The 26,606-nt window shown below is 46.4% G+C and overlaps 1 protein-coding gene across 1 annotated transcript in view; it reads left to right on the plus strand.

Annotated features, from left to right (window-relative positions):
• The first annotated feature begins 5,303 nt into the window (after window positions 1-5,303).
• XYLB (xylulokinase) overlaps window positions 5,304-26,606 on the plus strand; it is a 46,929-nt gene continuing 25,626 nt past the window's right edge. The window contains exons 1-10 of the mRNA XM_006200764.4: window positions 5,304-5,424; window positions 6,691-6,773; window positions 15,311-15,380; window positions 16,997-17,077; window positions 19,151-19,237; window positions 20,044-20,172; window positions 20,967-21,032; window positions 22,325-22,397; window positions 24,065-24,183; window positions 25,287-25,368. Coding sequence (XP_006200826.1) covers window positions 5,368-5,424; window positions 6,691-6,773; window positions 15,311-15,380; window positions 16,997-17,077; window positions 19,151-19,237; window positions 20,044-20,172; window positions 20,967-21,032; window positions 22,325-22,397; window positions 24,065-24,183; window positions 25,287-25,368 — 847 coding nt within the window. The 5' untranslated portion in view covers window positions 5,304-5,367. The remainder of the gene's footprint in view (window positions 5,425-6,690; window positions 6,774-15,310; window positions 15,381-16,996; window positions 17,078-19,150; window positions 19,238-20,043; window positions 20,173-20,966; window positions 21,033-22,324; window positions 22,398-24,064; window positions 24,184-25,286; window positions 25,369-26,606) is intronic.

Raw genomic sequence — 26,606 nt, forward strand, 5'->3', positions numbered from 1 at the left:
GCAGAGGCTGGAGCGGGGAGGGTGTATCTTGAATGATAGAGTGCTGGCTTAGTGTGCAAGGGGTCCTGGGTTCAATCCCCAGCACCACCTCCAAAAATAAATAAACCTAATCACTTGAGACTGGATTTTGCAGCCCTTCTGGAGGCCAGCAGCTGTCCTTGTCCCCTCTGAAGACCTGGCTTGTGCTGAGTGAGGCCTGAGTGCTGTGAGAACAGGGCCTGGTTCAGTGCTGTGGTTTTCTTTCTTTGTGTGTGTGTAGTTTGATGAGGGGTTTTGGTGGTGGGGTGGGGGGTGAGTTGTTTGCTTTTGTTCGTTGTTTCTTTAGTTTCTTATTTCTTTTTTTTTTTTTTCCTCAAGAGGTTTGTCTTTTTCTCTGGCTTCAAAGATTAGCTCTTGGATTATTTCTCATTTTTGTGTTTCACTGTTCTCTCATTGCTTTTGTCTTTTTTCCCTTCCTTTTTGCTTTCCTGCAACCTTGTATTTTCTTTTCTTTTTTTTCTTTTTTATCCCTAACCTCCTGAAATATGGCAGATATTAGCTTCCTAGGACTGCTGAAAAAAGTACCATAAATGGAGTTGTTTCAAACGGAAATTTACTCTTTCAGAGTTCTGGAGGCTACAATTCAAAATCAAGATTATGGCAGGGTCAGTGCCCCCTCCGCAGGATCTAGGGAAGAATCCTTCTGTGCCTCTTCCAGCTTCTGGTGGTTGCTGGCAGTCCCTGGGCATGCGTCTGTGCATGTGTCTAAACTTCCCTCCTTTTATAAGAATACCAGTCATTGGATTAGGGCCCATCCTAATCCAGTATGATGTCATTTAAATTTAACTACATCTGCAAAGACCTTATTTCCAAATAAGGTCACATTCACAGGCACTGGGAGGTAGACCTTGAGCATATATTTTGGGGGCATACAGTTCTACTCACTACATGGGGTTAGTTCATTACTTTCAGTCTGTAATAAAAGCGTTCAAGAATATGCATCTATCTCTGATTATGTGTATCCCCGAAGTTCCGATAAGGATGTTTCCATTTTCCTGCTTTCTAAACAGCATGTTGTATTTTGATTTCCTCTTTGACCCCCTAATTAAGAGAATGATTTAAAAGTCCTAAGTAGCTTGAGAGCCACCCCCTTATTACTATTTTGTTTGCGTGTCTTTTTTTTCCCTTTATTCTTTCAGTCCAAAAGTTTAAAGTTCAGCAGTACAGATGCAAAAGTCACCCCCTGACCACCAGTTTCTAAATCCTACTCTGACAGATAGTTTTTAATAGCTTGACATATATCTTTCCAGACCTTCCTTCCATGTATAAAGAACACCAGGGTTTAATTATCTGCTCTAACCACTTGTGGAGTAGGGAAAAGTCAGATCCCAGGGGGTGAGTGCAGTGAAACCCCAAAAATGCAAGATATCCACACCAACACTTAATTTTCCTAAATCAACTTTGCTTCTAAGTGGGGAGGGACAAATTAGGAGTTTGGGATCAGCAGATACAAACTACTATTTATAAAATAAATAAACAACGAGGTCCTACTTTATAGCATAGGGGACTATATTCAGTATCTTATAATAACCTATAATGAAAAAATGTGAAAAAGAATGTGTATGCATATATATATATATACATATATATATATGACTGAATCACTATGCTGTACACCAGAAACTAACACAACGTTGTAAATCAACTGTACTTCAATTAGCTTTTCTCCTCAGAGGTCTTTAGAATCTGCTTAAACATCCAAGTCCATGAAACTTTTTTCCAGACATAAACGTAAAATCAGCTTGAAAAAAAATCTGAATCTCAGCTGCAAGAGTTACTTATTTAACTGGAGGCAGGACCCACACCTCACCCTCAAACTTGGACAAACAGATTTGTGTGATGTTGGCCCTGCCAGGGGCTATAGTTCAAAACATTGATTTTCACTCAAAACAGCTTCCAACTGATCTCACAAAAAATTTGTACTACCTTTGAGATAGAGTGGAGAGAATTATTTAACTTCTAACATATCTCAAGAAGAAATCTATAAAATTTCAGACATATAATAAATTAGTGAATCTGAATTATAATTGATTTGTCTATTTCATTCCCCAATTTCTGATTATTTTTGATTCAGTGATTTTTATCTTTGCCTTAGAAGTGAAAGGGCTAGGAATTAAAGCTACCAGTATACTGCTAACTTTCCACTCTTAAAACTACTCATTTAGAAAAATATATGCAAGCCTGAATGGTTTTAGTAGTTTTCAGGACTAATGAACACAGCTTTAAGTGATTTGGATAAAACAACTAGTCTGCTACTTTCACACAAACAGAATAAACTATGTTGGAATTTTAAAACTTTTAACTTTAAAATTTTAAAAAGAGGAACTCCTCTTTATGAAGAAAGCACTTCTTCAGGATTTTTCTCAAAGAAAAAGGCTCACTTTGAGAAAAATCCATGCTGTGGCTGCAAACTTCAAAGAATCAAGAGAGATCCTAGTGTTGTTTCATTGGTGACCAGAGTATAGGGACTGAATGTATGTTTGTCTCTGTTTTCCTATTTTATAATGAGTTCTCATTATTGTACTTACTAAATGAAAAGTTCTTTCTCTGAAAAGCTTACATCTAGTGCTTACCCTTGAATGGATTTATTTTCACTCACTTCTGTGTTAGGATGTAATATATTCAGCTGACAAACACCTAGATTCAAATAAATCTCGATGACTCAAATACCTTGCCAAAAGAAGAAAATGTAAGCTAGTATCTTTGGAGAAAATAGTTTTGTGGCCTGGGAGCAGGGAAACACTTCTTTTATTTATTTTATTTTATTGAAGTACTGTCAGTTACAATGTGTCAGTTTCTGGTGTACAGCACAATGTCCCACAATGTCATGTGTGTATATATACATTTTATTTTCATATTCTTTTTCATTAAAAGTTATTACAAAATATTGAACATAGTTCCCTGTGTGCCATAAAGAAGAAACTTAAAAAAATCTATTTTTATATATAGTGGCTAACGTTTGTAAATCTCAAACTCTCAAATTTATCCCTTTCCACCCCCTTTCCCTGGTAACCAGAATATTGTTTGCTATGTCTGCAAGTCTGCTTCTGTTTTGTAGATGAGTTCATAGTGTCCTTTCTTTTTCTCTAGATTCAACATATGAGTGATACCTATGGTATTTTTCTTCCTCTTTCTGGCTTACTTCACTTAGAATGACATTCTCCAGGTCCATCCATGTTGCTGCAAATGGCATTATTTTATTCTTTTTATGGCTGAGTAGTATTCCATTGTTTAAATATATCACAACTTCTTTATCCAGTCATCTGTCAATGGACATTTAGGTTGTTTCCAGTCTTGGCTATTGTAAATAGTGCTGCTATGAACATTGGGGTGCATGTATCTTTTCGGATTAGAGTTCCCTCTGGATATATATCCAGAAGTGGGATTGCTGGATGATATGGTAAGTTTATTTTTAGCTTTTTGAGGAATCTCCATACTGTTTTCCATTAATGGCTGCACCAATTTTTTTTTAATTGAAAGTTTAGTTGATTTACAACGTTGTGTTTAGTTTCTGGTATACAGCAAAGTGATTCAGTTACACACACATATATTCTTATATATATATATTTTTTTCAGATTCTTTTCCTTTACAGATTATTACAAGATATTGAATACAGTTCCCTGTGCTCTACAGTAGGTCCTTGTTTACCTATTTTATATGTATTTTATATGTAGTATGTATCTGTTAATCCCAAATTCCCAATTTATTCTGTCCCCCTTTTCCCCTTTGGTAACCATAAGTTTGTTTTCTCTGTGAGGCTGTTTGTAAACACTTCTTTAAACTCTTTTTTTTTTATGGAGGGGAAGAAATTAGGTTTGTTTATTTACTTATTTATTTTAATGGAGGTACTGGGGACTGAACCCAGGATCTCATGCATGCTAAGCATGCGCTCTACCACTGAGCTATACCCTCTCCCCCAGGAAACACTTCTTAAACAAGATCAAATAGCCTAGCCAATAAGGAGGAAAATGGGTGGATTTTATTATATTCAAATTAAAGATTTCCTGTCCATAAAGGGCAAGATGGACAGAGTTAGCAGGTAAGTGATACTACTGGGAGAAGATATTTGCAACATCTAAAACGGGGAGGGAACTTATATCTTGAAGTATAAGAAACTCCTGCAAATCCATAAAAATTTCCAACTGAAAAATTGGCAGACGATATAAGCAAGGAATTCACTGAATGGGAGTGAGTGTATACGAAGAGATGCTCCTATTCATCAGTAATGAGAGAAATGCACATTAATAACGAGAAGCCACTCCTCACCTATTACACTGGCAAAAACGAAAAGGATGGAAAGGCCAGGTAGTATATGTAGGTACTACGTGGGGAGAGAGGTACTCTTGTGCGTTCCAGGTGGGAGTGAGGACCAGCACCGCCGTCCTCAGGCGTAATCCGAGCCCGCCATCAAACTAGTTAGGCACACAGAATAAACTGTACTCTTGGATATAACCCCCTAACCCACCCACCCCCACCCCCACCGCCAAATTCCCTCCCACAGGCTCCAAGCAACAAGTTCAGCAAAAGGGAGATAAGTAATCAGACCAGTGCATGAAGGGCTCTGCTGGGCTGGGAGCTCCTGGGAGGAACATCTCACCTGGCTGGGGTTGGGAGGGCTTCTGGGACAAGGACCCATTAGGTGGAATGAGGGTAGGGGAAGGGGTCTTCAGCTCTAGGAAGAAAGGGAGTGGGTCTGATTTTGATTCTCATCCCCCTTCACCATTGGCCCATCAGTACTAGATGGCAGCAGGAATGAATGAGCCCGGTTGGAGGGGAGTGTAGGGGAAGAGGCGGCTCAAGAGCTCTGACTTCAAATACATTGGTGGGATGTGGCACATGGCGCAGCTGGGAGTTACTCAAATCCGCTGGGTCAGGACAGGGCCTGCTGGAGCCCAGTGCCTCCAATCCCAGGGCACATTTCCCTGTAACCACCATAAGTGGACAGCTGCTCCAGTACCTGAGAGACGGCCATGGAGGTCCTCAGGCCCAGGGCCACCAGATGGGCAGAAACAAGCCGGCTTAAAGTTGAATCCTCTGGCCAGGAAGTCCTCCGAGGGAAGGTTGGCCGCTTTAGGGCCGGGTCTGGGCAGGGAGCGTATTTGCATGGGAGGTCGGGTGGTACGGGGTTGGAGGGAGCCCGCTGCGCAGGCGGAGTCCCCGCCCCGTCCGCCAGGCGGCGCCAGAGCGCAAAGAATCTGGAAAACCCGGGTCCGGGAGTCCGGCGGGGCGGGGCGGGGCGGGGCAAGGGGCGGGCCGGTTGAAGCTCCGCCACGGTCTGGCCGCGGGAAGGACTGACGGATCGAGGGGCTGCTGGAGCCTCAGGGGCCATGGCCGAGCCCGCCGCTCGCCGCTGCTGCCTGGGCTGGGACTTCAGCACGCAGCAGGTATCCGCTCGGGCCCTGGGCAGGGCGGGCGGGGCGGCCTCCTCGCCGACGCCGGGCGGGCCGGGCGGGCCGACCGGGACCCGGACGCCCGGAGCCCTGGGCCGCGCCGCGGGCGCGCCTCCCTCTCGGGCTTCCCGGGAACCCGGCGCCCCTGCCCGCGCGCCGCGCCTGCCTGGACCCCGGCCCTCCCGGAAACCGCGTCCCCTTCGCCATCGCCCCCTCCCCTCAGAGGGACCCCGCGGGCACGTGGCGGGGACGTGCCCGGGGACCCGAAGGGCTCGCGCGCCGTCTGGGCAGAGTGACCGGGAGCCAAACGAACTCGGCTGCTGTAAGACAGGACCAGACAGGCAGACACACAGGCATAACCAGTGACCTGGAAGCAGGTCACCGCTTGAACCTTTTTTTTTTTTTTTTTGAGTGAAATGGGCACAGTGTACATATGAACTTTGTTCCACCCCGTGACAGCCCGTGGTTGGCAGCCTCGTGCCCGGGTCCACGTGCCCGTCATTGCTGGCCAGAGGACTGCCTTTGCTGCTCTGAGGGCCCCAAAGACCTGCAAAAGCTGCCCTCAAACTGGGCCTGGAGTGCTAAGCGGCTCTTTCTCCTTAACTTGGGAAACCAACGTAGTTGCAATCAAACCCCAATCCTCAAATGGGTTAGAGGACCAGCAAGGCTGTGGCCAGTTAACCCCTGACCAGAGAGTCATGTGGGACCTTGGATAAGTCAGATTGCCTTGCTAGACCTCAATTTCCCCATCTGTCGAGGAAAAAAGTTGTACCCTTGAGTTTGGAGATCTGCTCCACTAGGACATGTGTCTGTGGTCCATGATCATGGCCTACGAGTACAACCAAGGGATCTTGCCTGGTCTTTCAGATCCCTGCAGGCACGGACCCCGAGAAACATCTCCAAACCCTGCCTCCCATTCACTCCCCCAACAGGGGACCCTCCTTGCCTGGCGCAGGAACAAGCTTATCTGTGAACATCTACCTCTAGAGGGTCTTGGCTTTCGGTGTTTGGAGGGCAAAAATTCCCTGAGCTACATGGGTGTTTCTACTTGGCCTCAGCTTCTTCATTTTACTATGTCTTTGGATATGTCTCCAGATGAGGCCTATGTTGCCATGGTTACTGTAATGCACCCAGCCTTCAAGGATGTCTGTAGACAACCACTTCTAGGTGGCTGGGCTTCATTTGGTGATGCTCATATCCCTGGACCAGTGTAGAAGAGGGGAGAAATTCTATACATAATTTTTTTTAAATGCCTTCCAGGTCAAAGTTGTTGCTGTTGATGCAGAGCTGAATGTCTTCTATGAGGACAGTGTACATTTTGACAGAGACCTTCTAGAATTTGGGTAGGTACTTAATGTGCATCTGTGTCGGGAGGTTGGTTTTGGAGTCCTCTCTCAACTTTTTTTTTTTTAATGGAGGTACTGGGGACTGAACCCAGGACCTCTTGCATGCTAAGGATGGCTCTACCATGGAGCTTTTTACATTCATAAACCACACTATTCTGGCTTCATCAAACGTCAGGACGAGTGGTCTTGGTAGATCTCTCAGCATCTTCTATGCCTGGAATGTGCTCTCCTGCATTTCTTTCCAGTTCCACTCATTGCTTCCTCTCTGCAGTAGGTATCAGTTGAGACTTACTCTGTGCCAGGCACTGTGCTGGGTGCTGGGATTTGATAGTGAACAAAAGGAGGCATGTTCCTTGCTCTCTCAGAGCTTCCCATTGAGTAGGAGAGAGTGATATCAATCAGAGAATTTCACAATAGAATGTTTGGTTGTAAACTCAGAGAAGGCCATTAAAGAACAGGAACTTACTTCTTCAAGTACATATTTGAAGTAAAGAAATTAGACCAAGACTTGAAAGAGTGGGTTAGGGAATATCCTTAAAGAAGAAATGCTTAAACCAAGATCTGAATAAATGGGGTTAGCCAAGTGATAGACTGTAGAGAGCGTTCCAGGCAAGGGAAACAGCATGTGCAAAGGCCCTGTGGCAAGAAAGAGCACTGCTCATTCATGGAATTGAAGAATGCCAGTGTGGCTGGGGAGCAGGGAGGGAGGTAGATGCTGGGCTGGGCCATAGTATAGTTTGTCTTTATCCTGAAAGCTGTGGTCACCCACTGATGGGCCATAGGGATGGAGGGGGTGGTGTGTGATATGATTGTATTTGTGTTTTGAAAAGATCTCTCTGGGTGCAGTGGGAAAGCAGATGGGATATGGCCAGAGTACATGTTGGGAAACCACTGAGGTTTTTCAAGATCATATGGATGAGAAATGATGTTGATTGGAGGAGAGAGAGCTGGATGGTAAAACTGACAGGTTTTGGTGCAGAGCTGAATGTGAGATCTGAAGGTGAGATTACTGGCTGGCCTTCGGGGTGAAAGAGAATTGGTTTCAAGGAGAAAGATGATGAATTTAGCTTTTGTATTACTTTGCCAGTACAAAGTACCACAGACTGGGTGGTTTAAATAACAGAAATCTATTTTACCATAGTTCTGGGGCCCCGAGATCCAAGTTCAAGGTGCTGGGAGCACTGGTTTCCTCTAAGGCCTCTCTCCTTGGTTTCCAGGAGAAAGCTGCTTCTTGCTGTCTGTCACGTGGTCGTCCCTCCGTGCAAGTACACCCCTGGTGTCTCTCAGTCTTGTTATGTGTGTCCTAACCTCCTTTTATAAGGACACCAGTCACCCTGGATTAGGGCCCACTCTAATGACTTCATTGGGACTTAATTACCTCTTTAAAGGCCCTGTCTCCGTAAACAGTCACATTCTGAAGTGCTGGAGCTTAGGGCTTCAACATGTGAATTTTGGCAGGGGAGTGGGCGCAATGCAGCCCATAGCAGCTGTGGACTTGTTGGTTTTGAGAGGTCCTGGTGCAAGTCTGTTGCATGTCTGTCCTAGGTGTCACATCCTCTCTGAAGCCTCCCCAGTGACCCTGCATGCGCCTCTCACTCCCCATTACCTTGGGTTGCCTCTTCTTTCTCCCCCAGCTGTCGTCTCCCCTTCGAGCTGAGGTTGGGAGCCTCTTTGCTTTCATGTTTTATGTTACTTCAGGCCACCTGTGTTAGTGTTTTGGTAGTTTGTGTCTTGCAAGGAATTGGTCCATTTCATCTAACCTATCAAATTTGTGGCCATCAGGGTGTTCACAATATTCCTTTATTGTTCTTTGATGGCCGCGGGATCAGTAGTGATGATCCTGCTGATGTTGGTAATTTGTGTCCTCTCTCTCTTTTCCTTGATTAGCCTGGCTAGAAGCGTATCAATTTTATTGATCTTTACGAAGAATCAGCTTTGGGTTTCATTGATTCTCTCTTTTGCTTTTTTATTTTCATCTTCATTGACTCGGGCTCTCATTTTTATCATTTCTCTTCTTTTTCTTTTCTCCTTAAAATACTCATTCTCTAGTTTCCTGAAGTGGAAACTTAGATTATTGATTTTTAGCTCTTCTTTGCCAGAATATGCATTTAATGCTGTAAATTTCTGTCAAAGCACTGCTTTTGCTGCCTCCCACAAATTTTGATAGGTTGTGTTTTCATTTTTAATTAGCTCAAAATATTTTAAAATTTCTCTTGAGACTTCTTTGACTCATGTTATTTAGAAGCCTCTTGATTAATCTCCACAATTTCCAGCTGTTTTTCAGTTGTTGATTTCTAGTTTAATTCCATTGTGTTTTGAAAACATACCTCATATGATTTCTAGTCTTTTATATTTTTAAGTTCCCCTTTCTCCACTCTTTTTCATTCAGTGGGTTTGTCAGTTCTCTCTATTACGTATCTTTGAAAAAAAGAAAAAAAGTATTCGTGACCAAAATACAGGATTGCCTTTTTGACTCAGTTAGTTTTACAGTTTTTTAAACCAGATGCAAACAGAGCTAGTTCACTCCTTCCTCACCTCAGGTCACTTTCTATGTATTGCTTTTTTTTTTTTTTTTTACAATTTTATTGAAGTTTTACTTGTTTATTTATTAGTGATGTACACTAAACTCCACACGTATATAAATTGTACAGTTTGATAAGTTTTGACGTACGTATTCAACCATCACCCAAATCAAGATAATGAACATTCCCAACCCCCCAGGGTTTCCACATCCCCCTTTGCAATCCATCCCTCTTCCCTTCCCCACCCCTGTCTGCTGGCAACCACTGACATGTTTTCTGTCACTATAAATTACACTTTCTAGAATTTTATGTAAAGGGAATCATAATTATACACTCTTTTTTTTTTAATCTGGCTTTTTTAACTCACCATAATCATTTTGAGGTTCATCCGCGTTATGTGTATCACCTGTTGTTTTTATTGCCGAGCAGTACTCCACTGTGGGAGTGGGTCACAACTGGATTATCCATTCACCTGATGAGGGACCTTTGGGTTTTTTCCAGTTTGTTATTATTGTCACTGAAGAGGCTATGAAATTCACATACAAGTCTTTGTGTTGATAGAAGCTTTCATTTCCCAGGAGTGGAATGGCTGGGTTATATGATAGGTACATGTTTAACTTTTTAAGAAATTACCAAATTCTTTTCCAAAGTGGTTATTTTAATAAGAATATTTTATTTTATGACTAGGCATTATGCGTACTTGGTAGGTAATTCAAAGAAACAAAAGGCATACAAGGAAAAGTTTGAATCCCTCCGTGACCTGCCTTTCCCAACAGATAATTTCTCTGGTGCATCCTTCCAGTGTTTTGTATCAAAGTGTAAGCAGATATGAAAAGTCTTACTTTCTCCCTTTCTGGTATGTAACCGAAGCACACTGTGTATACCATTCTGTACCGTGGTTTATTGATTTCACAATCACCATGTCAGTAGATGGGGCTTCCGTGTTCTCTTTTGGATAGACGTACCATCTCCTACTGAAGGACATTGGGTTGTTTGCAGTGAAAAATGATGTGAATTACCTTACATTTGCCATTATAGATATGTGCCAGTTTATCTGTAAGTTAATATTTCAACAATCCTATTGTTGATATATATTTTGAGCTGTATACGTTTATATTTTGGAAGTTGTGGCCACTGGGGGGCCCCCCAGTAGGGATCGTATTAATTGTGCCTCACCAGAGATACACAAGGGTACCTCTTTCCCACAGCACTGCCTCTTCACTGTGGTCGTAAGAGTTTTTGACTCTTTTCTAGAGAGGTGAAAAAGCAGTATCTCCTTGTAGGTTTCCTTTGCCGCCCTCTTATTTTGAATGAAGTTGAGCATTTTTTTCATATGTTGAAGGATTACTTGAATTTTTTTTTTCTGTGAAGCTGGTTTTCTTGCCTTTTCCCGTTTTCTGTTCAATTGGTTGTTTAAAAAAATCAATTTCTAGGAGCTCTTTATATATTAGAGGAATTATCTCTCTTTGTTGTTAAGTGAATTGCAAATATCTTCCTCAGGTTTTTGTGTGGTTTTGACTTGTGTGTGGGTTGTTGCTGTTGTTGGCAGACTTGAGCTTTGGGGGTTTTGGGTTTTTTTTTTGACGTATATATATATTTTTTAAATTGAAATATAGTCAGTTTACAATGTTATGTCAATTCCTGGTGAACAGCACAATGCTTCAGCCATATCATACATGAACATACATATATTCGTTTTCATATTCTTTTTCACCATAGGTAACTACGAGATATTCAATATAGTTCCCTGTGCTGTACAGTCTAAACTTGTTTAGAGCTTTTGTTTTTTATGTCATTGAATTCCTCAATCTCTGCTTCTGTTGCTTCTTGATTTTCCCTCATAGTTTAAAAGGCCTCCTCACTCTGAGGTTGTGAAAGAGTTCACCTAGAGGTTTTGTTCTAGTTCTTATAAGATTTTAGTTTTCTTACATAAAAAAGTTTGGAGTTTAGGTACAGGGCATGACGTTCGTATCCAACTTCAATTTTTTTTCCAGGTGACTCTCCAGTTGTTTTAATGCTTTTTATTTTAGAACTCCATCTTTGCCTCACTGATTTGAGACACTAGCTTTATTATATGCTAAATTTCTGTCCCTTTAAATGAGCAAGAAATAGACTTCAGCTGTGTTGAGCCCTGGAAATTTTGTTTTTTCCTTTACTAATACAGATGTTTTTTCCCCAAATCTTATCTTTAAACAAACAATAAAAAGCTCTATTGGGATATAATTCACATACCATAAAATTCACTCTTTTAAAATATACAATTTGAGGGAGGGTATAGCTCAGTGGTAGAATGCGTGTTTAGCATGCATGAGGTCCTGGGTTCAATCCCCAGTACCTCCATTAAACAAATAAATAAACAAATAAATCAACCTAATTACCTCCCCACCCACACCCCTCCCAAAAAAAGAAAGGTGTATCTGGGGAGTTGACTTAAAAGTAAAATAAAATGTACAATTCAGTGGCTTTTAATATATTCACAGAACTGTGTAACCATTACTGCTCTGATTTTAGAACCTTTTCATCACCTCAAAAAGAAGCCACGTATCCAATAGCAGTCACTCCATATTCCCCCTCCCCCAGCCCTGGCAACCAAAATCTGCTCTATAGATTTGCCTATTCTGGGCATTTCATATATGTGTAATATGTGGTGTGTTTTGATAAGTTTCTTTTATTTAGTGTCGTGTTTCAAAATTCATCCACGTTGTATGTATCAGTACTTCATTCCTTTTTATAAATAAGCTCCGTAATACTCCATTGTGTGGATAATACTGCATTTCGTTTCTCCCTTCATCAGTTGTTGTATACTTGGATTGTTCTGCTTCGTGGCTATTATGAATAATCTTGCCATGAACAGACATGTTTGTTACAGACTGGACTGTGTCCACCCACCCCCCACCCCAAATCGCATGTCGAAGCCCTGACCCCCAGTGTGACTGTACTTGGAGATGGGGCCTTTGGGAGGTCATCATAGAGGTGGGGCCTTCATCCAACAGGACTGGTGTCCTCAGGCGCAGAGGAAGAGACACCAGATCTCACTCCCTGTGTGCACACCGAGGTCATGGTGGGGAGGCAGCCAGGAAGAGAGCTCTCACCAGAATTTTCCAGCACCTTGACCATGGACTTCCAGCCTCCAGAAACGTGAGGAAATAAATGCCTGTTGTTCAAGCTACCCAGCAGACTAATACAGTGTACACATTTTTGTACGGATGTGTTTTCATTTCTATTTGGTATATACCCAGGAGTGGAATTGCTGAGTCACATGGTAACTCCAGGTTCAACATTTGATAGTTCTTTTTCCAAAAGAGCGCTTCCATTTTACGCTCCCACCAGTGGTATGTGAGGGTGCAGGTTTCTCCATGTCCTAGCCAACATTTTTTTTTTTAACTATCTTTTGATTATAGATTGTAGCTATCTTAGTGGGTGTGACATTGCATCTCACTGTGGGTTTTTTTTGTTGTTTGTTTGTTTTCAGTGTGGTTTTGATTTGTATCTTTCTCAGATTAAGGAAGTTGACTATGTTTGGCCAGTTGTATAACCTCTTTGGAAAAATATCTATTCAGGTCTTTTGCCCATTTTTAAACTGTATTTTCTTTTTATTATTGAGCTGTATAAGTTCTTTATATATTCTAGACACAAGCCTCTCATCAGATATATTTCAAAATTTTTCCTTTTTTTAATCACCTTTATTGTGGTGTGGTTCCTGTACAGTAAACTGCACATTTCAAATACACAATTTGATGAATTTTGATAGCTGTCTACACCAATGAAACCACTACCACGATCAAGATAGCTAATCTTTCTGTCACTTCCCAAGAGGTGCAAATTTTGAACTCTCAGTTTATCCCTTCTCAGCCCCTTGACCCACTGGTAACCATAGGTTTTTTTCTCTGTATCTGTGAGTCTGTTTCTGGCTTGTAGGTAAGTTCATTTGTGTCCTTTTTTTTAGATTCCACATCTAAGTGATTCAAAATTTTCCTCCCTTTCTGTGAGTTGTCTTTTCACTTTCTTGGATGTCCTTTAAGGTAAAAGTTTTTAATTTTGATAAGGTCTAATTAATCTTTTTTTTTCCTTCTGTTGCTTGTACTTTTGGTACAGTATTTATTAGGTTTTGGTGTTCATTTAATATTTACTTCATAAAAAGAATCATAAAATTTTGCTTCCCTGAGGCACTCTGGAACAATTTAAATAGTATTTGAAACATTTGTTCTCTAAAGGTTCGGTAGACTTTTTCTGTGAAACCGTTTGGACCTGGCGCTTTCAGGGCTATGGGGTAGCTCTAATCTTCTTTCTTAGCAGCAATTGTCAGTTTTCAGTTGTTAAACAGCTGGTGGGATGTTTGGTTACAATTTTCAACTGTTTTGCATTTTTTTCCAGTGAGTTTTACCGTCTATAGGACAGCTTGCTGCTCTTTTTTACCTTTTTCGTGATGGTATTTTTTTTTTAATCAGCATGATTGAGTATAATTTAAGCACACAAAGAGGCGTCTGTTAGAAACACACAATTGAGTTGACTGCATTTTGCCAGAGGCAGACCTATACCTGTGAAGCTACCACCGCGGTTGAGAGACGGACTGTTTACACCATCCCCTACAGAAAATTCTTGTTTCTCTTTACAGTCTGTTCCTTCCTCCCCGCTGGACTGGGGACACCGCTGATCTGCTTCTGCAGATCAGAGAAGTGGATTTACATTTTCTAGCATGTTATACAAATGGATCGTGTAATATGAACTCTTTTGTGCCTGGCTTCCTTCTCTCAGCACCATCATCTGAGAGTCCCGACTCATGTTGGTGTGCGCATCAATAGTTAGGTTTTTTTTCTTTTACTGCTCTGTGGTACTCTGTGACACCTGTGTGCTTCAAGTTAACTGTTCACTGACTTAGGGACACCTAAGTTGTCTGCAGCTTTTTGTTATTACAAAAAAGGCTGCCATGATCATTTGTGTACACGTCTTTCCATGGACTTACAACTTCATTTCTCTTGGCTAGGTATTTAGGAATAGGACGGCTGGATCATGTGGTTATCTAACAGTGTCTTTTTTTTAATAACACTTTTTATTGATTTATAATAATTTTACAATGTGTCAAATTCCAGTGTAGAGCCCAATTTTTCAATGATACATGTACATATATATATTTTTTGTCACATTTTTTCCTCTGTGAGCTACCATAAGATCTTGTACATATTTCCCTGTGCTATATACAGTATAATCTTGTTTAATAGTGTCTTTTTTTAAAAAGTAATTTCTACTTATTTATCTATTAAATGGAGGTACTGGGGATGGAACCCAGGACCTTGTGCATGCTACGCATGTGCTTTACCACTGAGCTATACCCACCTCTGATAATGCCTTGATATGGAGTCTGAGCCTGTTCTTTTTAAATTCATAGTTGAAAGGATTCGATTTTATCAAAGCAGCTCTTTGCACGAGCGTCTTGTGGGGGTGAAGAGAGCCAGGGTTCCGGGCAATCCAGGGATTCCCTGGTCTGATAACCAAGAGCTTTTCCCACAGATGCAGCCCTCCGTGTGCCCCACGCCCTCTACCTCTCCAAACTCAGTGCACTGGGGAGGGCTTCTCATCCAGCCTGAAACTTTCTATCCCTTTATGGCCACTGCACTAAGTGACACTGTGCCTGCCTTGCAGGGCGAACCCCTTATACTGAGAAGGCTTTTTTTTCATTTTAATTGATTAGTTTTTATTTTGGTGGGGGGTAACGAGGTTTATTAATTTATTTATTTTAGTGGAGGTACCGGGGGTTGAACCCTGGACCTTGTGCGTGCTAAGCACATGCTCTACCACTGAGCCATTACCTCCCATAGAAGGCTTGCTTTTGCTGGTGCTTTCTGAGCCGTTTCCGTGCCTTCTCTTTCCTTCTTGCCCAGCATCTTGCCTGTTCTGTGTCGAGCTCAAGCCTGGAGGAGCGGGTGCTCATCCTGTGGGCGGTGTCTAGGACCCGCCAATGCTGGGCCCCTGCCCGATGCTCTGCCCCACATTCTCTCTTGTTCCGCTTTGCAGGACTCAAGGTGGAGTTCACGTTCACGAGGATGGGCTGACAGTGACTTCTCCAGTCCTGATGTGGGTCCAGGTGAGCCCTCTCCCCTCCCCGCCCATCTCACCAGCAGACTTGGCGACTTGCTAGGAAGCCCAAAGGTGGCAGGCAGCTCATGAGAGCGTCCGTTAAGACCAGGTCCTCATGAGGAAATGAAGTCTGCATGGTCCTAGGGCCAGACAGCCTCAGCTGGTGTCAGTGCTCCTGAGCTGAGAGGACTCACAAAGGGCTTCCGGGGTCTGAAGCCAGAGCAGCTGGAAGGTCCTGCCAGGAACCACCTTTAAAATGCTGTAGAGCAAACCTTTCCCCAAAACTCTGCATTCAGGCCTTGTGGCCACTCTTGTACCCTGAGATCCGAACATGGCCTTTGGGCTCTTAGTGCTCAGTCCCAGACCCTTCAATTTCAAGGGCAGGGCCTTCAGGATGGTGGCTTGTGACCTGCCCCGTCAGGCCCAGATCGATCCCAAGCCAAGCCTGCTGCTCAGAACCAATGAGAAAGGAAGATGCCTGTTGCCAGATCTGGGTGATCCAGGGGGCCCCAGGACCAGGGTGTGGACAGCACAGACAGACGAGGGCCCCTCATTTGCCGCAGGGGACCTGAGACCCTGAAACTCGAGGCCAGCAAAGGCAGCACTTAATGTGTCTGCCCAAAGCCTTTTCAGTCCTCCAGGACTTACCCAACTAATTCGCCGTGCTAAATTCTTTCTGTTAAGAGAACAAGGTTGGTATCTTTTTTATCAGCCTGACTCTGACTCATACCGGAGGATTAGGGTAAAGGATGAATTTTCACCAGACAGGCTGGGCAGGGGGTGGAGAGGCAGGCTAGGGGCTCAGACCAGGGTGATTTCTGATCCTGAGCAGCCCCTCAGGACTGGACCTGTTCTAGCTTGGCCATTCTGGACTCCAGCTTTCCCACTCCTTGCTGGAGACTTGGCAGCAGGGCCAAGCTGGCAGCCACAGCCAGGGCACCCTCCCAGCAAAGGATGGAGGTGGCAGGGTCAGGCCAAAGCTCCAGTGGCTTCTCTACCCTAAAGAAAACACAGACTGGGGTGAATGTCTAATTCCTGGGGAAGTGTCAAGCTCTGCTGGGTGGCACCATCCATCCCATCCCTGGGGTCTTGCCAGAAAGGTAGTTCCAACTGGATGGTGGAGGGTGGAATAGGGAGTTTGAGACAGATGGCCACCATCTCTCCCTGCTCCCTCCAACCTCACACTCCTGGACGCAGGGGTCTGGGCCTGGAGGCCTGTTCTGCTGGGAGCCACTACTGAGCTCCTTGCTTCTCCGTTGCGGTGAAGTCACATCACTAATATGGTGGGTTGAAAATGCAAATGAAAGAAATCAAAATTTGAGCCACCTTGTTTTTGCACTTCATGAGTGCTTGGAAGTCACCAACTGGAGAAGCAGAAGACTGGTGATTTCTGATTCCATTCATATGTTTTAAATATTTAAAATATCTTGAGCAGAGCTCACTTTTATCTGATTGATGCCTACTCATTTAACTGATGTTTCTGGTGCTTCCAAATCGCAAGTCATCCATTCCTTCTTTATCTCCACTGTCAGGGCAAGCACTTATAGTCCAATATCAGCGCTGGTGTGTTAGCCTGCTTCCGCGATTCGGGACAGTTACGGTGGGCTCTGTTTTTCTTCTCAGGCTTTGGATATCATCTTGGAGAAGATGAAGGCTTCGGGCTTCGACTTCTCTCAAGTCCTTGCCTTGTCTGGGGCGGGCCAGGTTTGTTCGCTGTCTCGGGCAGTTGTGTGAGTGCCGGTGTGGCAGCTCCCCTCGAGGGAAGGTGCTCGTTCTTGAGAGCCACTGTGCACATTTTGTTGTGGTGAAAATCTCTATAGCTGTTTCTCCTTAGAGGGCGTATAGTTTGCCTCCTTGCAAAAGGATCTGAGACACTTCTTACGACTAAGCGTTATGCAAATTAGGGCCCTGGGTGAGGAAGAAGTGGATGGAGGTCCTCTAAAGGGATGGAGGAAGCATTTGACATGAATTTATTATGACCGTTTGGGGACACAAAATTGCTTTTTCTGATTCTTAGAAGTAAAAGCAACGTCAGAAATCATACTAATAACGATAGCAGTTTTAATAGTAGAGATATGAGTCATAATTACAAAGAACAGGGAACACTTTGTGTATGCTGGGGGCGGTACTGAGCACTTTGCATACACTAACTTCATCCTCATAATGATGTTACCTGGTGGAATCGTGCAGTGTTCGCGCAGGGGCTCTGAGTTTGACCCCTGGCTCTGCCATTTACAAACAGTGACCTAGGGCACATCGTCCAGCTTTCTGGTGCCTCTGTCCTCATCTGCCATAGGGTCATTGGGAGTGTTAAATACAGAAGACAGTCCCTAAAAGCTTGATTTAAGCTTTAGCTACTGCTTTTATTATCATTGCCATTTACATAGAGAAATTGAGGCACCAAGAGGTGACGTCACTTTCCAGAGGTCACACAGCTATTGGGGGTGGTGGTCAGGATCCTTGTGCTCTGAATCACTTTGCTCCACGCTGGATTAGCATGTCTTCACATCCTTGTGAGAGACTGCTTACTGACTTTTCTGAAGATGCCTCTTCTGCCCCCTGACCTAGCAGGACAGAGTCCCTGGTGGTCTTGTCCAGATCTCTCCCCTGAACGCCAGGCCTGGACACCCTCTCCCTCTGAGGCGTCCCTCTGCCCCCCTGGCCGGGTGTCCTGGGAACACCCCACGCTTACCATGTTCCAGACTGAACGCTCCATCTTTCCCCAGACGTCCTCCTCCTCTGGTTCCCTTTCTCAGAGAATTCACCTGTCCACCCAGCGCCACAACCCAGACTCCTCCGTCTTCCCAGCCCCATATCCAAGTGGTCCCCTCGTCCTGTTGATTTGTGCATGACTCTTGAGTCTACCACTTCTTTTCCAGCTCCGCCTCTGTTGCCCCAGGCCTAGTACCCATCATTTTCCTCTGGGCCTCTGCTTTGGCCTCCCTGCCTCCCTCCTACCCTCTCCCTGACTCCCACAAGCCCTTTCCTGCCCTTAGCCCTGGCCATGTCCTCCCCTGCCAACCCAGAGTTCTCACCACCCCAAGATAAACCCCAGCTTCCTGAGCACAGATGTCAAGGCTGAGGCTGCCCCGTTCCCCTCCCATCCCCCCACCTCCTGCCCCAGCCTCAGGCCCGGGGTTGAGAGTGCCACCCTTCCCTGCAGCTGCCAGCCTCTCTCCCCATGGTTACTCTCTGCGAACCCACACTCAACTCAGGGGCCCTTTCCTGATGATCATGACCACTTCTACCCACCTGCACCCCTAGCTGGTTAGACGCCCCTCCTCTGTGTTCCCATGGCCCTGTCGCTGCACTTAACAGGGCTTTATAATTGTCCATTTGTGTCCTTTTCCCTAACTCAACTTGAGTATCCTGCAAAATAAGGATAATATTCGTGTGTCCCATGCTAGGCGTAATCAATCAACGTTTGTTGAATGAGTGATTGGGTAAGTGAATGAATGAGTGAATTTCAGGTAATAGTGTGAGCAGTATATTTTTTACAATTTTACAAAAATACAATTTTACAAAAGCACCAAAATTCAGACCAATTATTCTTTCCTGGATCCTTCCTGCAAGGTTTGAGGTGAGCAGGCAGACTTTCCCGTATTATAGAGATGAAAACCGAGTCTCATAAAGGCGATGAGCTCTGTGACTTAGGACTGGTGGGGGCAGGCTTGGAGCCCAGTTCTTGGGTGTGTGGTTTGGGGTCTTCCTGGGTCTCGAGGAGGCTGACACAGGTGTGTGGCCGCATGAACATGGGATTGGGTTTTCCTTCGGCAGCAACATGGAAGTGTGTACTGGAAGGCCGGGGCCAGCCGGGTGCTGACAAGCCTGTCACCAGACCTCCCGTTACATGAGCAGCTACAGGTAACTTTGGCCGTGTCGTGGGAGTCTGAGAAACTTATATGTAGATGGGGGAGAGGCCTGTGGGCCCTGAAGTCTGGGGCTTTTGTGCATCCTCAAGGCTGTGGGAAGGTGGCTTGGGCAGTAGTCCTGGAGCCTGGTCGGCCCTGGCTGCCTGCCGTGGGCATCCCTGTTGTCTGGACAGAGGCTCAGGTGCTAACAGCCCTCATCACATGGGTTCCCTCCAGCCCAGCACGACCCTGGAGAGTTCCCTGCTCAGGACTCTCCCCCTGGGGCATGATGCCTCCTGGTGATGCTGGGAAGGCAGGCTCTGGCCTCTCCTCTTCTCCCAGGCTCCACATGCCTCACAAACACTCTTACCTGCCCATTTCTAGTGTCACTTGTTTTCAGTGCCTTGCTTTAAATTTAACCTACGTTACCAAGCCATGCTTTGGGCTTGCGATACTGTTAAGATAACGTACGGAGTTTGGTACCAGAGTTTTGTTAAAAGTGCTTGTTGAATTCAGTTTTAAAATTTTTGGTAAGTATATAGATGTCTGTCTATATATAGATGTTTGGGGTGTTCCCGGGACACCCGGCCAAGGGAGCAGCTCAGGCGCCAGAACATTCAACCTTGAGCTTTCTGGGGAGAGACCCTGCTGGGGCAGCCTGAGGTTTGGGCACGAAGGGCTTGCCCAGGGGTCTTCCAAGGTCACATTCAGGGGAGAGGCGTCAAGCCGGCTGTGATGGACAGTGTGACCGCCAGTGCCAGGTGGCCCCCAGCATCAGCAGGTGGAGCTCACGCCTGTGCTTTTGCCCCTTCCTTCCAGGCCTATTTCTCCATCACTGACTGCCCGGTGTGGATGGACTCCAGCACAACAGCCCAGTGCCGCCAGCTGGAGGCCGCCGTGGGCGGGGCCCAGGCTCTCAGCAGCCTCACCGGGTCTCGTGCCTATGAGGTGGGCAGCGCCCACCAGGGGCTGGGAACTGGGGCTGGTCCAGGAGGAAGGTCTGGTTGCTGACTCTGAGCCCTTCTCCCTGGGTGTCTGGGAGGACACAGCCCCTGGGGGGATCCCGCGAGGCCATGTGAGTGTGGCCCCATGGAGCCAGGACTGGGCACTCTGGTCCCTGGTTCTGAGCAAGGCCAACTGTTGCCCATCAAGCAAGGGCAGGCCCTCTCTCACTGTTCCCAGGTCAGAGCTGAGGGGTGAACTCAGCTGGGATGTGTGTGGGGGTGATGACGGCACCTCGGTTTCATCCTCTCTAACCTGGAGGTAAAAATAACACTTACATTTTGGGCAGTTTTGAAGCTGAAAGGAATCAGGGCACCTAAGATGCTCAGTGCAGCTCCTGGAAAAGTGAAAAAATAAGAATGCCTCTTTCCTGGCTTCAGCCACAGTCCCACCCCATCCCACAGGGTGGCTGCTGTTGGCCCAGTTGGGGTCACGTGGCCCTCCCTGGAGTGGAGGTCCAAGCCTCTACCTGGGCCACCCAAAGTAGGAAGAATGTGGGTGGGGAAATACACAAGTCCCCTACCCGGGTGCCCTTGGTCAGAGCAGACACCGTGCTGTGTGAGGAGTGAGGCTTTTATTACTAAGGGTGTTCAGCAGATACCGAGCATTTCCAGACTTGAGGCCTTTTTAAGCTTTCATTATACTGACTAATATTCAGAGCATGCTACACCAACCTCACTTTGTAGAGTTGATCATTCATCCAGGATTTGTGTTTTTGAGAATTTGCACTCTTTTTCCAGCGATTTACAGGAAACCAAATCGCAAAGATTTACCAGCAGAACCCCGAGGCCTACTCACACACGGAGGTGGGTTAAATGTTCCTCTTTGATTCAAAGTCACAGTTGGATTCCTTTTGTAATACTTAGCCTTCAGCATAAATACATCTCCTGTGCATTGGCTGAAAATATTGATTAGCATTCAAAACGATACATTGGGTTTGCTTTTTTCTTATTGTCAGGCTTTTTCCAAAGAGGAGGGAAAGAATGGAGCTGTGGGAAAGGGAAGTCAGGGGCTCTCCTGACCAGAAGGGTGGAGGTCAGGTCGTGATGGGAGCAAGGGGACCAACTGAGTAGGAGGTCTGGGTGCCTGGTAGGCTCTGTCCACTCAGTTTCCTGTGGTTGATGCATGATGGCTACCGGGCCCTTGGCTGGTGTGGGGTCAGGGTTTCCTTAGGAAATTTGTAAAGCTGGACCAATGTGTCTCCAGCTGTGACCCTTCAACCACAGTCTGCATGGCAGGAACCCAGGTTCATTCCTTGATCCACAGTTGCTGAAAGCCAGCACACGGTGTCCCCTGAGAAGCAGCTCAACATCCCGGCTCGTGACTGTCATCTCTGAGTAACTAGACAATGATCAGCTTGTCTTAAACCAGAGTGCTTTTTTAAAGTTAACCTGCAGTTTATTATTTAATGATTCAAGTTTCCAGATTGCTCTGCGACTTGAGCCGTTAATGTTGGTTTTGGGTGGAAGGAGTGATAAAAATTCTCCAAGTTCTGTGTGTGGAACAAAGGTGGCCCAGCTGGGGACAGGAGGGATGGCATTCCCTCCACTGGTCCAAGGGCCCGTGATTCCCCTGTGGAAGCACAGACCCTCAGACTGACGTTGGAAACCCCTTGTCAGTTCCTCCTGCTCACATTTGGGGTCTGTGGCTTCCAAGGGACCAGCTTTCACTCTACTTATTCCGAGCCCTCAAGACTGTCTCTGTTGGTTCTGAGGCCTGTGACCATGCATCCCACTTCCCTTGTGACTAGATATAAAGACCACGGAAATGGAGGAAGGAAGTCAGGGCACCACACTCCCCGGCATGTGGATTCTGGGAGGAAAACCAGCTTTCTTAAGCATTGCCTTTCCATAAGGTTTTATGGCCCATCAGAAACTGCAGAGCGAGGTACTCTCCCAAGGAGTCAGTTCTTGGTATTCCAGCCACTCAGGATGCTCTTATCTGGGCTCCTCTCTTTCTACCATCACTGGGATATCTTGCTCAAAGTTCCCACTTCCCTCACTGATTTAAAACTCTTGTCATCTTGTGTGGGTATCAGAAGTCTTCAGTTGCTTATGGAAGTGAATCATACATCTCCCTGTGTTTCTCTCTTTTACAGAGAATTTCCTTGGTCAGTAGTTTTGCTGCTTCCCTGTTCCTTGGGTCTTACTCCCCTATTGATCACAGCGATGGTGAGTCGTCAGAATGCAGGGTGCTGGCTTATTCAGCGGGCGTGCAGGCAGCATGAGCTTCAGCCACCCCAGTGGGCGCTGGTCTTCCAGCTCTATCATCTGTTGCCCAGAAGGGAGTGTATCAGTTATCTTTTGCGGTGTAACAAGTGACCCCAGCGCTTAGCAGCCGAGGACCATAAATGTTTATAATCTCACAGTTTCTGAAGGTCAGGAATCTGGAAGCGGCTTAGCTAGATGGTCTGGTTCAGGCTCTCATGAGGTGGCAGTCAGGCTGGCAACCAGCACTGCATGGTCATCTAAATCCTTGACTGGGGCTGGAGGATCCACGTGGGGCCCCCCATATGACAGCGGGACTCCCCCAAGCAAGGGATGAGCAGAAGCTGCAAAGTCTTCTACACCCTAATCTTGGGAGGGGCATACCTTACTTCTGCCCTGTTCCTGGTCACAGAGACCGAAGGGTACAGGGAGAGGGGACCACACAAGGTGCGACCACCAGGACTCGGGGACGAGCCGGGGCCATCTTGGAGCCCAGCTCTCACAGGGAGTCATTTATTGATGCTTTTGTTCACTTTTGGGGACTGCATAAGAGTGGTGAGCTTCTGGAGTCAAAACCCTGACAAGAAGAAATGCAGATAATGCCAGTGCAGAAGGAGAGCCGGTAGGAGGTTGCAGAAGGAGCTCTTGGCTGAGGCCAGACTGAAAGGATGACCAAGGAGGGAGGAGAGTGTGGAGCAAAAGCCCTGGCCTGGGAGGGCACCTTCGGGAGAGCCTTGAAATGTTTGGGTGCGGTCGTGTGCCAGACACTGTCCTAGTTTTCAGGGAGAGAAAGTAAGGTGACTAAGGAATGGTCCCCAAGCTTCGCTCCCAGCCCTCCAGCACAGAACCCAGCTCCTGGGAGCTCAGACCGTCAGAACCCTAAGCCTGTGTCCCGCTGTGTTCTCCGCACTCCCCTGGGCTGTGAAGCACTTGCTGCTGGGGAAAGTCACGCCACTGCTCCAGACATTCCTGAGCTCACCCGCAAGTGGGCCTCCACCCTGTCCCCTCCCTGTCCCCTCCCAAGTTCCTCCTAATTGTCCAGCTGTCTGGCTGTCTCACGTGGACGAATGACCCCAGCAGTGTGCGGCCCCCAGTCTGCCTCCACCTGGGCTCTGGATTCTCCCCCTTCAAAGCCTGGGGAGAAGTAGATCTTTTTAGGGAAAACTTAGCTGATCTTAGCGATGAGCGTTTGGACGTTTAGAGGCATCTGAGAGCTTTCCAGGAAAAGTAAGACGCGATATTGGGAAATCCCTGAGGGCTGACCCATGTAGCACCAGGGCTGCCTCTGAGCAGACACCTTGAACCCCAGGGGACACGCAGAGTCCTCGTCGACGTTGCTGGGAGCTCCCTTCCCCCGGCCGGGTCTCAGAGCAGCAGGTTTCGAGGGTAACTGTGGGATTTGAGCCTCTAAGGAACATCTGGAGGAGGTAAGGCCATGTTTTCTCAAGGGCCCTGCTGGTCCTCTGGTTCTCTGGTTCCAGAGGGACCCAGGGACACTGTGTACATTTCCATCGGGAAGGAACTCCAGGTATGAATTTGCTGGGAGAGAATGATCTGCCCTCTGCCAGACTTGCGCATTTTTATGAAAGAACCCTTTTCAAGATTTCTGTTTCTTGTGCCTTCCCTCTTAGGTTCTGGAATGAATTTGTTGCGGATCCATGACAAAGTCTGGTCGCGGGCCTGTCTTGCAGCCTGCGCACCTCATTTGGAGGAGAAGCTCGGCCCGGCGGTGCCATCCTGCTCGGTCGTGGTGGGTCCTCTGTCCAGTGATGTGGCTCATTTGAGAGCAGCTGGCAGCTACTGGGGAAGCGTGTGGTGCACGTGCGCACACACACACACTCCCATTCATTAACACACGGGCATACACACAGGGGACTTTTAGTCTAGTATAAGACAAGTGTTTGGCGTAAGTGAAATGTCTGGATAAGGGCCGTGCACTCAGGTACTCAGCTGTGTGTATAGATTCCTGCCTCGTGGTGATGGGGTGGGGAGGTGGACTTAGGAAAATTGCACTAAAGATTTATTAGAATAGGAAAAAACAATCGAAGGTATAAGTTCTGGGTGATTGCACACCTTAGGGAAAAATACACAGAATGTTGAAATCCTGGGGCTAGAGACCACCACTGAAGCTTGAAGCAGGCAGTAGATGGCTTATTCTGATGTGAATCCAAAATTCTGCTGGACGGAGCAAGGTTTTCTTCCTAGACAACAAGAAATTCCATTATTTGTTTTAAACTTTGGAACTGAGAGAAAGGGAAAGGGGAAGAAAAGCTTTCTTTTCATAACCATGCTTTCTAAAAACTGTAGGTCTGTACGGAAGGTGTCCCTGCCCTCTGATCCCACAGCCCCTCTTGGAGGGACCCTGAGAGCTGTAGTTCCTGGCAGTCTCCCCCTCACAGTGCCTTTTCTTGGTTTATTTTCTTTAGAGCATTGACCTCTGCACGTGCGTGTCTGATTACTTTTAATCTGGTTGCTGGGCGTGTGTGTAAGGCGTTATCTACTTCCATGAGTTTGTTTAATGGTTTCCTCCATTTATTTAGAAAGAAAAAAAACCAAAGAAAGCTAGATCCAGAAATTTGGAGCATACAGTGCTAGTCCATATTAGAGGCTGGTTTGTTCTAGTTGCTTTGAATCTGGAGGCAGTGGGATGACCTCACGTTCATGGTTCCAGCCCTGTGCTGGGCTCCTGGCGGTTTGTGAACAGGAGGGATGTCCCTGGGTTGCAACACGTGTGATGTGACTCGAGGCTTCATCCAGGCCTGTAACCTTGCTGTGGCCTGAGGTGTGGGCTGGACGGCTGTGCTGAGCAGGCGGGGTTTGCCTCAGCAGAGCGTACCCGCTTTCTCTCCTCAGGGGTCCATTTCTTCCTACTATGTTGGGCGCTATGGGTTTTCTCCAGGATGCAAAGTGGTGGCCTTCACTGGGGACAACCCAGGTGAGTACCTCATGGGATTTTGCCCTCCGTGTAGCCTGCCTTGATCCTTGCTTAGACATTGGAGAATGCCAGTCGCCCTCTTGGTGAAGCCTGCTGAGGCAGGCCCTGCCTCGCTGGCCGCCTGCCCCACTGCTGGCCAGAACTCTGACTTCCTGTGCCTGCCCCACCTTGGCCCCGACTCTGCCCCCGGAGCCTTGGAGGGCTGCCCCCATCAGATGAAACTGATCAGTGATTGAGGCAGACAGGCGTGAACACCCCTCCCTGACCTGCCTTTTCTGTTCCAAGCTAAAAAATCTCAGTTCCTCCAGCCCTTCCTCTAGGACCCAATTTTCAGGCTTTGCCCCATCATTTGACCTGTAGGTATAACTTATTCCCCATCCAAACACATTGTCTCCTCTTCCTCCCCCTCTTCTCCTCTGGCGGTTCCTGAGATCCCTCCTGGAGGGGCTGTCGGGTCTCAAAAGAAAAGGCCAGTGGCCACTCCGAGTACCACTAGACTTCACCCACCTCTGCAGCCCTTTTCCCAATCAGGGTTGCAGGATAGAGTGAAAACAAATATTGGTCAGCCAGTTAAACATGAATTCAGAAGAATGACAAATGATTATGCAGTGTAAATATGTCCCAGGCAGTATTTGAATTTCCGACAACAGCAAATGATTTTTCAGTGTAAGTGTGTCCCAGATACTGCTTCTCTGAAACTCAAATTTGACTTCTGAGCGGCCTCTATTTCATCTGACATTTCAACCCTAAATCGCCATCCTCGGCAGCCATTCCTGCTTGAAGGAATTGAGTCTCAGGTCCAGGGGAGATTTGGGCTGCTGCGCGGTGGAGGAGGGGGTCTGACTTCAGCCCTTCCCTGGTTTTCATGGCCACCAGCCTCTCTGTACTTCCCTCCTCCGGTTGTACAGGTGAGAAGGATGTGGACAGCAAAAATAAAAAGAGAGGCACATGTGTCTAGGGGTGGAGCTGAAGGTCTCAAAATTCATTCCTGATGATGATGCTGGTGATGACAGTCCATATTTTCTGCAGGATCTGTGTGCACTGTTGTGATCAGGAAAAAAACATTTAAGTCGGCGCCACTCCTGTTTCTGCACCACTATGAATAACACTTGTGGTGCTCCCAGGTCTGCTTTGGGGCTGAGGGCACAGTGAGGACGTCCCCGCCACTCCTGTGGTTGTGCCAGTGTCCAGGCTGTGACCCCTCCCTTCTGGGACGGCCTCCACTCTGACATCTGGGG

The sequence above is a fragment of the Vicugna pacos genome, chromosome 17 (assembly GCF_048564905.1).
Source record: "Vicugna pacos chromosome 17, VicPac4, whole genome shotgun sequence".
Lineage (NCBI taxonomy): Eukaryota > Metazoa > Chordata > Mammalia > Artiodactyla > Camelidae > Vicugna > Vicugna pacos.